This window comes from Triticum dicoccoides, chromosome 6B (assembly GCF_002162155.2).
Source record: "Triticum dicoccoides isolate Atlit2015 ecotype Zavitan chromosome 6B, WEW_v2.0, whole genome shotgun sequence".
NCBI classification, from domain to species: Eukaryota; Viridiplantae; Streptophyta; class Magnoliopsida; order Poales; family Poaceae; genus Triticum; species Triticum dicoccoides.
The window spans coordinates 55,402,202-55,418,544 of record NC_041391.1 but is presented as its reverse complement, the minus strand read 5'-3'; the positions used below and the strand labels follow the sequence as shown (position 1 = coordinate 55,418,544).

Here is a 16,343-nt window from a genome sequence, read left to right as displayed (position 1 = left end):
GAGGGCTTAGCTACAGTCCAGTACTCACCTAAGTTTGAAAAATCCTACCGAGTGGAGAGCAAACCTCCCACTCGGGGGCTTAGCTGCAGTCCAGTACTCGCCTAAGTTTGAAAAATCCTATCGAGTGGACAGCAAACCTCCCACTTGGAGGCTTAGCTGTAATCCAGTACTCGCCTAAGTATTGAAAAATCCTACCGAGTGGAGAGCAAACCTCCCACTCGAAGGCTTAGCTGCAGTCCAGTACTCGCCTAAGTATTGAAAAATCCTACCGAGTGGAGAGCAAACCTCCCACTCGGAGGCTTAGCTGCAGTCCAGTACTCGCCTAAGTATTAAAAAATCCTACCGAGTGGAGAGTAAACCTCCCACTCGGAGGCTTAGCTGCAGTCCGAATACTCGCCTAGTAAGAAATCCACCCTGATCCGCAAGGACGATGAGATGCAGTTCGACGGTTACCTTCTCCTTCAGAGCTGCGCCACAAGTTCAACGTGCGGTCCATCCCAATCCGCAAGGACAATGAGGTGCAAGTCGACTGCTCCCTTCTGTTTCAGAGCTGCGCCACAAGTACAATGTGCGGTCCATCCCGATCCGCAAGGACGACGAGGTCAGTCGCAGTCTGTGCTCCATCCCTACCTGCAAGATCGATGAAGTACAAGTCGACTGGACTTTTCACCTTAAGGATGCTGCTCAAACATTGAAGTATATTCCAAATGAAAAGCAAGTTCGCTCGAAGGCAAATAAAAGCAAGTTCGACGATAAATCGAGTTCGGATAAATGTCCTACGGATTCGAAAGTGCTCAGGCGATTAAGCCTGTTAAAGTTTATCGGTTACAAGACCACTCGGCATTCCGAGGAAAATTTAAGATGGAGCATAGAAGTTTTTTACTCCTCAGGTGGAGGACTGGAAGGTGCAACAAATTGGTCGAGGTCGATTCCGTCATTAATCCGGGTGGCAGCGGCGATGAAGGTCTCCATGAAAGATCGGAAGTCGTACTTCCTGGTGTTGGCAACTTTGAGGGACGCCAGCTTTTCCTCTTGCGCCTCCTTGCAGTGGACACGAACCAGAGATAGAGCAACATCAGCACCACACCTGGCAGAAGACTTTTTCCATTCCTGCACTCGACTTGGAACCTCATTCAGTCGAGTCATTAAGGATTCAAGGTCATTCTGAAGCGTCTAGTCTGGCCAAAGTGTTGAGTCGATCCGCGACACCGCAGCTTTCAGTCGAGCGAGATAGTCCACCATGCTAGCGACGCGAGACTCCAGTCGGAGCACATTCATAGCGGCTTCGTCCTTCACAGGAGAGTTGATGGGGTCCAGGCTGGTTTCCACTCGACTGGTCTCTTCTTCGAAGTTTTGGCAGAATTCTGTAAACACAGCTCAAGCTCAAAACAACAATCATATGATGAGTCGGTGATAACAAGTCAGTCGGATAAAAGAGACTACCTTCAAGCATGAGGAATAGCTTCTTGGCGAGCCCTCCAAGATAAACCTCCAGGTCATTTCGCTTCCCCGCCAGTTGGCCAGCCTTGTCAGTCAGAGCAATCTTGTCATTCTTCAGTCGGCTGACTTCCTTGTTGGCCGCGTCAAGAGCGGCTTTCAGCTTGACATTCTCTTCTTCAAGTTTGCCGACTAAGGCTAGTTTCTCTTCCGCGAGCTTTGTTTTCTCCAAAGCCGCTTTCTGTGCCTCTGCAAGGTCATGGTCTTTCTTCTTCAGAGCCTCCTCCAGTTTATCTGCAAAATAACAATGAGACCAGAGTTGAGAATGGGTAGAAAGACAAAGAGAGTCATCAAATTCTCACCAGCCATACCTTTTGCTTCGTCTCTCGCCTTTTGCAAGTTCTCCTGAGCAAGCTTCAAGTCAAGGTTGAGCTGGATCTATTTGTTCTCCAACTCAGTATAGCGAGCCACAAGCTCGAAAGATTTCTGCAAAGAGTTAATCGAGAAAACATCAAAGACAGGTCACTTCCAAGTGACTAAGGAAAAATCATAGCATTTCTAAGACTACAGCCAAATCAAAACATTCGACAGTAGTCTCGGGGACTACACCCAGTGGGTGCACTCAGCGTGCCCCCACTGGTTTTACCAATTCGGTTTGACCAGTCGACCGAAGGAGGCAAAAAGGTTATGATCCTAAAACCATAGCTAATTGTCGCCGGTCAGCCGCGTAAAAAAAACAACAGTTCTTCAGACTATAGTCGACTGCCAGCAGTCCACCATAGTCTCGGGGACTACACCCAGTGGGTGCACTAAGCATGCCCCCACCGGTTCCAAGGTTCCATTCGACATGGCCCGACCATACCGAGTGAAGAAGTTTAAAGTATAAAGACTATAGTCGACTGCCCGCAGTCCACCATAGCCTCGGGGACTACACCCAGTGGGTGCACTCAACGTGCCCCCACCAGTACAAAAATTCAATCGACACACCCACCCAATGGGTGTACAGATACAGATATGGAAATCTTCAGAAAGAAGAAGTTTCAGGTAGCATATCCTAACAGAACAAGTAGCGACCAACTTACTTGGACATTGCTCTGAAGGGCTGAGCTGGCATCATAAGCTGCCTGGCTGGCTTCCCGGACCACCTTCACTTGCTCCATCATGATCCCTGCCTGGCGTATGGCCTCCTTAGCAGCACTCACTTGGTCTTCTGGGACGTGGTGTGTAGCAAAAAGAGAAGGCGGATCAGCAGTCGACGACAAAGGTCGGACACTCGTCAGCGGCACAGCAAATGACACAGAAGCCCGAGTGGTGTTGCCCCCTCGTGAACCAGCGTCTCAGGCACTGATAGAACTTGAGTAGCCTTGCCAGCAGGCACCTTTTTGTTCTTCCTCTTCCTCAGCGGTGTTTCATCGTCGTCGTCAGGGAGATCAATGACTTGAGGTGGAACTACAAGAAAGATTCAAAGGTAAAACTGGAAATCCAATCGACCAAAAGGGAAACTGCAGAGATCATACCAAGGTTGGAGGTGGCGACATCTTCCATTTCCTGATCTTCGTGCTTAGCTGAGGTCTCAGAGGTGGCAGCGCTGCAGATTTCAGAAATCAGTTGATCAGTCAACGAGTCGACCAAAAGTACACCCATGATAAACAGGAAAACACAAGTTCTGCTGATTACCCGGAAATGGTGGGAATGACCATCCTCATCTTGGGCAGGGCCTTCGTCGGCTTCGATGACGTTGCTCGGGGTTGCTTCGGCGGTTTCTCAGTCGGCACTGGAGAGGTCGTCCGAGGTCGCTTCGTCGACTGCCCAACGGGCGCGATAGCTTTACCGCGCTCGACCGCCGAATCATGTGTCAGCTTGGATCACCTTTCCGAGCGGGGAGGATCAACGTCTTCCTCATCTTCCTCCTCCTCCTCCTCTTCACCTGAGCTATCGTTTCCCTCGTCCTCCTCACCGTCGGACTCCCATTCCTCCTGGCTTTCACCTCCGCTTCCTTCTTCTTCTTCGACTGGTTCTTGCGCCCCGTTGGGCATCGAGTACATCTCAGTGGTGGCCTAGAAGACAACAAAACAAGACAAAAGTCAATCGGTCGATTTGGAGCAAAACAGAAAGAATGAAACAGGATCACAGTCGGAGATAAGTAGTCACACCTTGTCTGGTTCATAAGACTGGTCGAGTGGTGGGATCCTCCGAGCTCCACGAGGGTTATCCTTGTTCCCTGTAAGGGCAGTCATCCACCTCTCCAATGTGGCGTCGTCGACATCCTCTGGGTGGACCCGAGTGGTGTCTTCAGTACCAGAGTACAACCACATCGGGTGACCTAGGTATTGGAGTGGCTGAATGCGCCGTCGAAGGAAAACCTCAAGAAGAACCATGCCAGTCACACCGTCGTGAATGAGTTGGACTACACGCTCCATCAGCATTTTAACCTGAGCCTTCTCCTCCGGAAGCACTTTCAGAGAGGACGGCTTGTTCACTCGGCCAATGGAGAAAGGAGGGAGTCCAGTCGACTGCCCTGGCATCGGCTGGTCTTCGCAGTAGAACCAGGTCGACTGCCACCCTCTAACTGAGTCGGGAAGAGTCATGGCTGGAAAGGCACTCTTACCCCTCATCTGGACCCCGAGTCCCCCATACATCTGGATTACTTGGGTTCTCTCGTCATTCGGGTTAGCCTTCTTCACTGTCTGAGAGCGACAAGTGAATATGTGTTTGAAGAGGCCCCAGTGCGACCGACAGCCCAAGAAGTTTTCACATAAAGACACGAAAGCGGCGAGATAGGCAATGGAGTTGGGTGTGAAATGATGGAGTTGTGCTCCAAAGAAGTTTAGAAACCCCCGAAAGAAAAGATTCGGTGGCAGAGAAAATCCGCGATCAACATGAGTGGCTAAGAGGATGCACTCACCCTCCTGAGGCTGCGGCTGCCACTCCGTCCCCGGAAGCCTTGCTGACCCGTGGGGGATCAGTCCCTCGTTGGCCAGGTCGTCGAGCTCCTTCTGGGTGATGGTCAAGAAGATCCAATCTCCCTGGACCCAACCTTGCGGCAGGCGGGACCGCGACGAGGATCCGCCCCGACTAGTTGCTCTCCCCTTCGCCTTCGCCGTCGCCTTCTTCGCCCGCTCCAAAGCTGCTGTCTTCTAATTCACCATTGTCACCGGTGAAGCAGGAACGGAGCAGCAGCGCTGAGCAGGCCGTGGGCGCAGCAGATGAATCTGAGGACGGGAGAGGGAAAATTAGGGCACACTGTTAAAAAGACCCTCGCCCGACGCCTTATATGAAGTCGCTTCCGAGTGACTGACTGGTAGGCCCGGGCAATCCTGTCAAATCCCACAACAGTCGCGCACGCGATACATGGCGAAAAAGGTGGCGCGAAGATCGAGGCGTCTTCGCCTTATCCCATCCGAGTGCCACAGTTTTCTCTGCTTTGCGCGCTTCCCGAAATTCGGATCCCGCTAAATCCGCTAACAGCAGAGCAACTTGTCAGACGGCAGATTTCCTCCGAGCCATCGCTCGGAAATCTTCAAGTTTATAAAGCGCACTCGACAGATGTGGAGAATGGATCAAGGCGACTGAAAGAGAAGTTGACACCATCACTAAAAATTCATTGATCCAGAGTAAGACACACTCACAACACAAAAAACAGGTTGGAAAGATTATCAACTCCTTCCTCGCTCAAACCTCGATCCATTCGGGGGCTAATGATGAAGTCATGTACCTAGGGTAGGGTCATGGACCTGTCCAAGATACCCTCCCCAAGGACATCCTTAAAAGAAGCTGCCTTTCAGTCGACCTGGTAGGATTCCACTCGACAGATTCAAAGACACTCGACCATGAAGACTCACTCGACCACCAGGAGTTCAGGAGCCACTCTGTATCCAAACGGTCTGCAATTAAGTAGTCTTTATGGTCAAGATGGCACTTTATTTAAGGCGTTACCAGTAACGCCTGGCCTTAATGTACCTTAAACCCTCCACTACGTGGGCTGGCTGGGGTCCTGGCGCACTCTATATAAGCCACCCCCCTACACAGGTAGAAGGGTTCGCACCCCTGTAACTCATACGCATATAATCTAGTCGACCGCCTCCGGGCTCCGAGACGTAGGGTTGTTACTTCCTCCGAGAAGGGCCTGAACTCGTAAATCTCTTGCGTATACAACTACTCCATATCTAGGATCTTGCCTCTCCATTCCTACCCTCCATTCTACTGTCAGACTTAGAACCACAACACCAGTATCCCAAGTTCTCTGTTGTCTCCTTGACTATGTAAATAGAATACCTGATCGTCTTCTACAACTTAATTTCCTTGCATTTTCAACTCTGATTTTGAACGATTAAGGTTACTCCCACGAACAATTTTGCTAAACATTTATCACATCTTAAGTGGACCATAATTCATATTTTGTTTACCTTTTTAGATCTATTCTACCTCTTACATTTAGTGTTGCCATTCAAGTTGTTTGGTTCTGGCCTCAGCAGTAGTACACTCTAATGGTAGCTTTATGTTCACTCTTTTACAGCAAACCTTTTTAGCTCTTTCTCATGGTCCTTGTGGGCATTTATTTTAGTACATGGAGATGTTGCTCTAGCAGATGTTGCTCTGCTTGACATCTCACAGTCCACTAGATCGGCCGTGACATCTCATAGTCCATAGTTTACAATCAGGTTTCTTCTTGACAGCTTCACAGTCAATAGTTACATGATAATTCTGTAATTCTGAAGCTATATTCCTGTCTGCTCAATAGTTACATGATAATTCTATAATGCTGAAGCTATATTCCTGTCTGCTCAACAGTTATGATAATTCCGTAATGCTAAAGCTATATTTGCTGCTTGTGTCTTAATTTTTTTCTTCTGTATTGATGATATGAAATGTCACGCAGGTCATTATTGGTGTTGTTGCTGTTGCTGTGGTTGTCAGAGGTGTTGCTGCTGCATCTGGAGGAGCTGCAGTCCAAGAAGGTCAAGGATGATATCGTCCTCGATGGCGATGACATCGAGCTCGTCTCCCGCTCTGCCGCCCTCATCAACTAGGTGAATCAAACAGGATCCAGAACCTGTCTTTGTTCATGTGCATATTGTGCTCCCTAAATAATTTGGTTGATGTGATGCAATTGATATTGTATCATGCTTGCTTATGCTCTTTGCGGAAACTAGTATGCTAGAAGTGCTTTGAAATCATTGCAATGTCTTCAGATGTTGGATGTCGAGTGTTCTTTGTTTGTGATGCATATATGGCTGCTTGTGCTGGTCAACATGATGCAAACAGGTCTACTTCTGCCGTTGTGCTGTTGTTGTTTGTGGTTTGTCCAGTTTTGGCCTGTATAGTTGCTTCTTTCTCTTCATGTATTATTATGTGTTCCGTAATGATTTGGTTTTGCTTCCATATGATCTGCTTCTACATTCTGTTCCTATGTAATCTGATCTGCAATGATTTAGTTTTTGGTTCCATATAGTTAATCCGCTTCCATGCTCTATTCTTGTATAATTTTCCTGTTGTTCTTGTTGCTGTATGTGTTCTCCTTCCTGGCATAACGTATATGGGCAACCTATATATGATCAATACACTCTACTTGTTTTCCTGTATAATTTTCTTACTTTTTTCCTTTATGCGTTCACTCTTTTTCAGGAGCTCAAGGCCTAATTTTTTTCCTTTACGTTCACTCTTTTACTGGAGCTCCGGTCCTAATTTTTTTGAGTGTGAAGCCATGAAGCCAAGTGCGAAGCAGTGAAGCCGTACTTTGCAAAGAGTTCTTTAGGCTCTGTTGTAGAATGTAAATTGTAATATTGTAACGGATTGTAAAAGGCTAATGTAGTGTTATTTGATGAACTATATTTGTTCTGTCCTGTTTGAAATAGTGGTTATGTTGTTGAGAAGATATGGAAACTTCACCACTGGGACCCACTTATGAATATAATCTGAGCAATTTTGAAATTTCTGACATGTGGGACTCATGCATGGCATTATGACTTGTGGGACCCATCTGACTAGTGGGACCAGCTCCAAAATGTAATGACTGAAAATAGAAAATCAATTGATTGTAAGAAGGCCAAGGCCCAAAAATGAAGAAGCTGAAATACTAGGCTTGGCCCAAGTAGCCCACAAGAATTGACAGAAAAAATAATATAAAAAGGATGAATTAATGGGTTCGGCCCATCTAAAGCACCGAAATGGACCGGGCTGATTCTAAGTAACGACCTTTTCAATTGGTCGTAAATTTGCCAGGTCAGATTACCACGTCGGATCCGACGTGCCCTGGGCAAACAGCCAGTGACCAAAACAAAAGGTCATGGGTTCAACGACCTTCTGTTTTGGTCGTAAACATCTACGACCTTCTCACAGAGAAGGTCGTTAATTTCAGTTTACGACTGCCAGCTTTTGACCTTCTGTTTTTGGTCACAAAAAGGTCGCAAATGAAAAAATCAATGACCTTTCAGTGACCAATAGTCAAGGTCAGAAGTTGACATATTTCTTGTAGTGCGAGTCCGGTAGGGCTGCTGAAGACCAAGCACCATGGAAGGACTCCGAGGCTGAGCACATAGGCGGCAGAGCGCCAACGCACCGCCACCAGATGAACTCCGACCACGCCACCAACCGCCGCCAAGCAACCAAAGCATCACATCCACCCCAAGATCACCACGAACGACACCCCCAAGAGGGTGACGACGCGCAGAGCGCCACTGTCGCTTGATCCGGCAAGGATTTGGGCTTTCGCCCGACATACGAGCTGGGAGGAAGGAAGAGGGGAAGGAGGCGACCTGGACGGCGCCTACAAGAAGGGTATGGCGCCCTCGGGCGTCGCCGCCGTCGTGGCCAGCACTGCTGGCCTCGAATTTCTCCGGAGCCACCTCCCACCTCCAGTCGCCAAACAGGTACAAAACAGTCTTTCTTTTCTTTTCATTTTCATTTGTGTTTCTTTGTGACATTTTATTTCTAGCTCATCTCTTTCTCACACATTCCCTCCCCGCATTTTTTGGTCACACCTTCTATCCTTCGTCACCCATTCCCTACTCAACGCCCGTTCCTAGCGCACCCATATTAGAACCTCATGAAAAAGGATAAGTGTTTTCGATCCTTACTCGTGTGATTCGATGTATCCCCTACCCAGAGGGTCCGCGTCGTCTAGCCTAACTTTTCTTCAAAAGGGGACCCCTTATGAGTATTACTCCTTATTTGTGTTTGAGTTGGTCATAGGATTATGACAAACCCAAAGATAGTTGGGTTGGCAACACCATAAGGGGGGAGGTTTGCACTGAAGCGCTAGATATTCTTGTGGCATTTTCTGGTTTGTGAAGGAGGTGCCACTTCAAAGTTCTGTCTTGACCTTTTTCTTATCGCACCGCCCTTGTATATATAGCCATTTTAGTACCCAATGCAAAAGGGGGTTTGGTTCCGACACTCCCTCTCTGGTAGGCCCCAAGTCGTCTAGCCCTAGTTTTTCTTTGGAAGGGGCCCTCCATGTGAGTTTCGTTGTCTTTATGTTTGAGTAGGTCATAGGATCATGAAAAAATCCAAAGAGAGGCCCATCCTAGCAGGAGTTGGGTCGGCGACCCTGGAACGGGGTGCACTGAAGCCCTAGATCTTCTCGCGGGGTGTTCCGGTTTGTGAAGCAGGTGCCCCGTCAAAGTTGTGTATTGAACTTTTCCTCATAACACTACCTTGTGCACCCATGTTATGATCAAATTCAAAAGGGGGTTGGTTATGATGTTTCTTCCATGATTTTGCATGATCCCCTCTCTTGTGAGCCCTACATTGTCTAGCCCTACCTTTACTTCAGAAGAGGCCACCCCATGTGAGTTTTACTCATTTTTTGTCTTTGAGCAGGTCACAAGATCATGACAAAACCAAAGAGAGCCGACCTACTAGCAGGAGCTAGGTAGACGACATCGGAAGTGGGAGGTTCACACTAAAGCCCTGGATCTTCCTGCTGGATATTCTGGTTCGTGAAGGTGGTGCTCCTTCAAAATTGTGTATTTACCTTTCCTCATCGTAGCACCCTTGTGAACCCATGTTAAGACCCCATGCAAAAGAAAAGGTTGATTCTGACACTTCCTTGTGTGATTTCGCTAACACCCCTCTCTGACAGACACCGCATGTCTGTCGTGATTTTATCGAAACGGGTTGCCACCGATGAGCGTCAAGCATGACACGATAGAGTGCCTCAGAAAGGTGCGAGAGCAGCGGAGTGAGAATGCAAGCAGTTCGAGCTTATGGTTGCGGTCGGGTGAGCAAGAGACACGATAAAAACATCGCCTGACACTAGACATGACTGCATAGGAGGGCCTGATGGAGAGGCGAAAATCAGGAGGTCACTATTACCATGTTAATATGATCATCAACAACAAGACATAACTAGAATGAGACCTCCTTCATCAGTAGTGGAGGCATCGCAAATGATGCATTGAGGAGTGGCTACAAAACATAGTTAGCGCAATGCATTGGTGATGCGGAGCATCCCTCGTCCATCCACATGGACACTCCATCACCACCACAAGCACCGGGAGGACCAATGACAAGAGAACGTGCATGCGGCATCGAGAACGAGGTTAACTCCTTCCTCTTTGAGCTCCATTCAAATTCACACAAGAGTTGGGTCCTACCCCAAACGAAAGTGTTATGCATGCTTAGGTCCCAAAGTGATGATCATGAAGAGGCTAGCACGGAGACCCGAGCACCTACGAACAAGGAGAAGGAAGAAATCAGCGAGAAGTGCGAAGGAAAGGAGTTCCTGGACACCACGGGTACCTAGATAGAAGGACCCCGAGTGCTCGGACTCGTAGCCACAGGGAGGGCCAAACCCCCTGGACACCCCGGATGCCCGGCCACCGCCTGGGCCTTGACCCAGCCCACCCCAGGTGCCCGGCCTCCTGGCCCCGGGTGCCCAGCCTCAACCTGGGCCGCGTCCAGCTCGCCCCCGGGTGCCCGGCCTCCCCCCGGGCCGCTCCAGCAGCCACCCCGGCTGCCCAGGCTCTCAACCCCCGGGTGCCCGGCCACCCCAGCACCAAGGCCTCGGCGTCCCTGACCGGTCTGGGTTTCGAGGCCCTCAGCCCCTGGGTGCCCGGGCCATCAGCCCCCGGGTGCCCGACCACCTACAGCCGCACCACCTCCGGGTGCCCGGGCCCTCAGCCCCTGGTTGCCCAGCCACCTACAGCCATACCACCTCTGGGTCCCCGGGCCCTCAGCCCTCGGGTGCCCGGCCACCTATAGCCGCACCACCTCTGGGTGCCCGGGCCCCTTTACCCCGGCTGCCCGGACCCCTCTGTATGCCTGCGTGCATTTTGGGTTCTTTGACCCTTGTACCCTTCTCTCCCTCATATTCGTCCTTAGCCTTCAAGTAAGCACGTTTTTACCGCGCGCTACGTAGCTGTACAATTTTCTGAGACGGAAATTACTTTCATGTAGACAGATGCAGCCAAGATAATACCGCAAGAACCAACAATTCTATTCCATTCCATTCATATTCATACACAGACAGATGCAACCACAACGCACACACTCAGAATTTCAGAAACCCACATGAAGACAGGAACAGCGGGAGCAGAGACTGGACGGAGCAGCGGCAGCGGCAGGTCAATCAGCCACCGAATCCATAGAGGGTGCGGCCCTGTCGGTTGAGCGCGTAGACAACGTCCATGGCGGTGACGGTCTTGCGTCGGGCGTGCTTGGTGTAGTTGACCGCGTCACGGATGACGTTCTCCAGGAAGATCTTGAGCACGTCGCGGGTCTCCTCGTAGATGAGCCCCGAGATGCGCTTCACGCCGCCACAACGCGCCAGGCGCCGGATGGCCGGCTTGGTGATGCCCTGGATGTTGTCGCGGAGAACCTTCCGGTGGCGCTTGGCGCCGCCCTTGCCCAGGCCCTTCCCGCCCATGCCGCAGCCGGACATGGTCAACGACTTACTCCTTCCTTGGCGCAGATTGGATCGTATGGATTTGGAGGGGAGCGGTGGTGCCTGCGTCTGCTGGAGTGCGGTGGGGAGAAGGGGAATTTAACGAGGGAGGAGGGTCCGCCTGCCGTTGGATCCGGGTGCAGTGGGCGGTCAAGATCTCGATCCAGGAGAGTGATGGCACGGATCGCTGATGTGGCTCTCAAATTTCGTCCGGTGAGGCGCGCGGGAACTTACAAAAAATTGGAAAGCTTTTGCCGTTTCCAAGCGAAAGTCATCCTCCGTTTGATTCACTCGTTTCATTTCATCCAGAGGGAAACAAAATCGGAGAGCTGCCGCTGAAAGTTACAATCGCCTTCATAGTTCATACCAAATAAATTAACCACGTGTTTGGTTCGGCAAAGAAGTCACGGCTGTTAGAATTTGTGTTTATCTCCACATTGTAATCTCAACTATATTCTATCTCTCTCCCTCTCGTAGCTGTCCAGGAGTCCTTGTAACAACTGAATCCCTGAATCGGTTTCCTCTTCTTGTAAGCCACGGCAGGGCTGTTCTGCCTCGTTCAATATAAACCAACGCGCCTCCTCATCAAAGAGTAGGAACGCTTCCCAAATCTTTCATGGTAATCAGAGCGACCTGTTTCCTACACATCTAGCCACAAAAATCAAACCCAAATCACATCACCGTCGCCTCCATGTCGCCGTCAACAGGTGTTGCCCTCAACCTGGGTGCGCCCTAATACGTCTCCAACGTATCTGTAATTTTTGATTGCTCCATGCTACTTTATCTACTGTTTTGGACTATATTGGGCTTTATTTTCCACTTTTATATTATTTTTGGGACTAACCTATTAACCGGAGGCCCAACCCAGAATTGTTGTTTTTTCCCTATTTCAGTGTTTCGAAGAAACGGAATATCAAACGGAGTCCAAACAGAATGAAACCTTCGGAAACATGATTTTCTCACCGAACGTGATCTAGGAGACTTGGACCCTACTCCAAGAAGTAACAGAGGCGGTCACGAGGGTGGGGGGCACCCCCCCTAGGGCGTGCCCCCCTGCCTCGTGGGCCCCATGTTACTCCACCGACGTACTCCTTCCTCCTATATATACCTACGTACCCCCAAACGATCATATACGGAGCCAAAAACATAATTCCACTGTCACAACTTCCTGTATCCACGAGATCCCATCTTGGGGCCTGTTCCGGAGCTCCGCTGGAGGGAAGGAACTCGAAGGTCCCACCAAGGATAGACCCGCATATTGAAATGCTTTTGCAAGGTGGATATCATTACATCAACATTACATAATAGATGGGGATACATACAAGAGGCATACAATGCCACACGAATACAACATCACAATACATCAGAGCATCATCCGACGACGGATGAAACACAAACAGAAACTCAAACGACATCCACCCTGCTAGCCCAGGCTGCCGACCTGGAACCTATCCCCTGATCGAAGAAGAAGCAGAAGAAGAACTCAACACAATCAAGCATCGCTCTCGCATCATGATCATCGCACAACCTGTACCTGCAACTGTTGTTGTAGTAATCTGTGAGCCATGAGGACTCAGCAATCGCATTACCATGGGTATCAAGACTAGCAAAGCTAAATGGGAAAGGAAGGGGTAAAGTGGTGAGGCTGCAGCAGCGACTAAGCATATATGGTGGCTAACATACGCAAATAAGAGCGAGAAGAGAGCAAGCAGAACGGTCGTGAAGCTAGCAATGATCAAGAAGTGATCCTGAACTCCTACTTACGTCAAACATAACCCAAAGACCGTGTTCACTTCCCGGACTCCGCCGAGAAGAGACCATCACGGCTACACACGCGGTTGATGTGTTTTAATTCGGATCTGGTGTCAAGTTATCTACAACCGGACATTAACAAATTCCCATCTGCCTATAACCGCAAGCACGACTTTCGAAAGATTATACCATGCAGGGGTGTCCCAACTTAGCCCATGACAAGCTCTCGCGATCAACGAAGGATATACCTTCTCCCAAGAAGACCCGATCAGACTCGGAATCCCGGTTTACAAGACATTTCGACAATGGTAAAACAAGACCAGCAAAGCCGCTCGATGCGCCGACAATCCCGATAGGAGCTGCACATATCTCGTTCTCAGGGCAACACCGGATAGGTCAGCCTACGAGTAAAACCAGCCCTCGAGTTGCCCCGAGGTGGCCCCGCAGTCTGCCCGGTTTGGACCAACACTTAGACAATCACTGGCCCGAGGGGGCTAAAATAAAGATGACCCTCGGGTTGGCCGACCCAAGGGAAAGGTATAGGTGGTGGTGAGGCAAATGGTAAAAACAAGGTTGGGCCTTGCTGGAGGAGTTTTATTCAAAGCGAACTGTCAAGGGGGTCCCATAAATCACCCAACCGCGTAAGGAACGCAAAATCCGGGAACATAACACCGGTATGACGGAAACTAGGGCGGCAAGAGTGGAACAAAACACCAGGCAAAAGGTCGAGTCTTCCACCCTTTACCTAATACATAGATGCATTAATAATATAAGAGATATTGTGATATTCCAACCAAAATCCTATCCACCATGGAGCAATCTTCAACTTCACCTGCAACTAGCAACGCTATAAGAGGGTTGAGCAAAGCGGTAACATAGCCAAACAACGGTTTGCATAGGAAAGGTGTCAAAGGTTAGAGGTTCATGGCAATATGGGAGGCTTGATAAACAGGTGATAGGTAACGCAGCAAAGCGATAGAACGAAGCAACTAGCATAGCAATGATAGTAGTGAGATCCAAGGTAGCGGTCATCTTGCCTGAAAACCCGCAAGGAAGAAGAACGAGTCCATGAAGAAGATGAAGCCACGAAGACGAACCAAGCGTAGACGAACGAATCCTCACGATCGCAACGATACGAGAAACTATCGAGAAGAAGCACACAACATGGTAAACACACCACACATAAACAAGACATGATGCACATCAAGCATGATGCATGACAAATCTAGATGAGGCTACTCATGGAAGAGATGATGCAAACAAGAGCAACACATCAAGGCAAGTTTAAATGAGGCCAGGAACAACATATAACAATTCCGGTAAGTCCTCATATGCATATTTAGAAATTGGTCCAGATCTGAATAAACCTTATGTTCAAGTAGTTAAACATCAAGTTAAGATGCACAAGGATGATCTACACGAGATTCTAGTCAAGTTACATATAAAGTTCATTTAGTTTGGGGCTAAGGCCTAGAAGATATGAGCAAAACAAGTTAAACATGGCATTGATGCAAAATGCACCCAAACATCAAGCAAACACACCAAAACAAGGATGCAACATGATAATATGGAACTATATGCAAAATCAAGCAAGTTTCATATAGAGCACACTCAAAACGGAGCAACGGTTCAACACATGCACACTATACAAATTTAAAGGACAAGGTGTCCAAAACAGCAACTAGGCATATTGCAAGCATCAAAAGAACATGCTACAGGACCTCAACAAGAAAACAAAAGGCATGGGCATGATGTACAGGTAAAGCATAACAAAACATGAACACTGAGCTATCTCTAGAAATCACTAGAATATGCTCAAACACACATGGCAAGATTGCAAGTAATAACAATTTCAGACTTTGCAGAGAATAACATCAGGATGCAATGTTTAGAGCTATCAAACAACATGTTACAGGAACTTATAATGGCAAACAAAGGCATGGCATGAATCTAATAATTGCATAGATCAAAAGTCCCTTAGTGACCATAAGCCAAAAAGGATCAGAAAATATGATGGCACCCATGTAAACATAGCAAGTTATAATACAGATTCATACATGGCAGAAACATAATTATGAAGGCATGTAGATGAGCTTGTGCAACTCACTACAGAGCAAAACATGGCATGGCAAGGCAACCAACAGTAAGAAGACATATTCGTGAAGCTAAGCATGACAAGATCAAGTTCATAGCATGCAAGGATCAACTACAACAACCTTGGCAAAATTGAATAACATGTAAACAATCTGCCAGGAAACATTTTGAAGCAAAAGTAGAGCACAAAAATGACATGCTAGACTACTCCATAATTGCAACCAGGGGCATGAATGGATAGACAACAGCTATATGTTCAAAACAACTTTACTGAAGTATCTCAAAATATGCATGGATCTCTCTGTAGCATCATGTTTACATGGCATCAAAATAACAGCAGAACAGGGACTAAAATCAGAAACATCACGATGCCTAGTTTGCATGCTTGTGCTAGTCACCACATTGATCATAAAAATACATGGTAAGCACCTCTATAAAGAAGACATGGCAGAGTTCAAAACACATGTAGACATCAACCTCATAGGATGCACACATCAATCATGGAAAAAATGACAAAAGAGCTCGTTCTGTAAACAGACAACAGAAAACATTATGAAGTACTCTTCCAACGATGATTCAGGCATCAATATGAGCTCAAATGAATAAGATGAAATGGAATGAAATGATGTACTCGACGAGACGAACAATTTCACATATTATACACACGAAACGGAGCTACGGATGCGGAGATACGATGCGATGAACATGGCATGAAAATTACACAGATCCGGGGACTTAGTGAAAATATACCCTCCGAAAAGTCAACTCGGGACGGAGATATCCGGGACGGGGGGATCCCGTTTGGTTCAACTCCTAGTGGATCTGATCCACTTCACGGATCTGGCCGGAGAAGAGCTCCGGCGAGCTCTCCGACGAGGCACGGTCGACGAGGGGCGCGGGCGGCATGGAGGCGGGCGACGTGCCGCGGCGCGCGGCGGCGAGGCCGGGCGACGTGGAGGGAGGAGATCCGGCGGCGCGGACGGGCGCTGGGAGGCGCGGCTGGGCCTGGCAAGGCGGCGGCCGGATACGCCGGCGGCGGCGCAGGGAACCGCTGCGAGCGGCGGCGGAGCTTCGGGCGCGCGGGGCAGGCGCGGGGCTCCGGGGTCGCGGTGGCGGGGCCACGCCGGCGAGGAGGCGACGGGGTTGAAGGCGGCGGCGGCGAAAGTTCCGGCGA

General features: G+C 49.0%; 1 protein-coding gene across 1 annotated transcript; it reads right to left on the bottom strand.

The window, feature by feature from the left end:
- Positions 1-11,008: 11,008 nt before the first annotated feature.
- LOC119320718 (histone H4-like) lies at positions 11,009-11,320 on the bottom strand. Its single transcript, XM_037594683.1, has one exon. It carries the CDS (start codon positions 11,318-11,320, stop codon positions 11,009-11,011), a length of 312 nt encoding a protein of 103 aa, XP_037450580.1.
- Positions 11,321-16,343: the final 5,023 nt, after the last annotated feature.

Excerpts from the sequence above, each read along its gene's own strand:
- LOC119320718 (XM_037594683.1), bottom strand. The coding sequence starts at position 11,320 with ATGTCCGGCTGCGGCATGGGCGGGAAGGGCCTGGGCAAGGGCGGCGCC.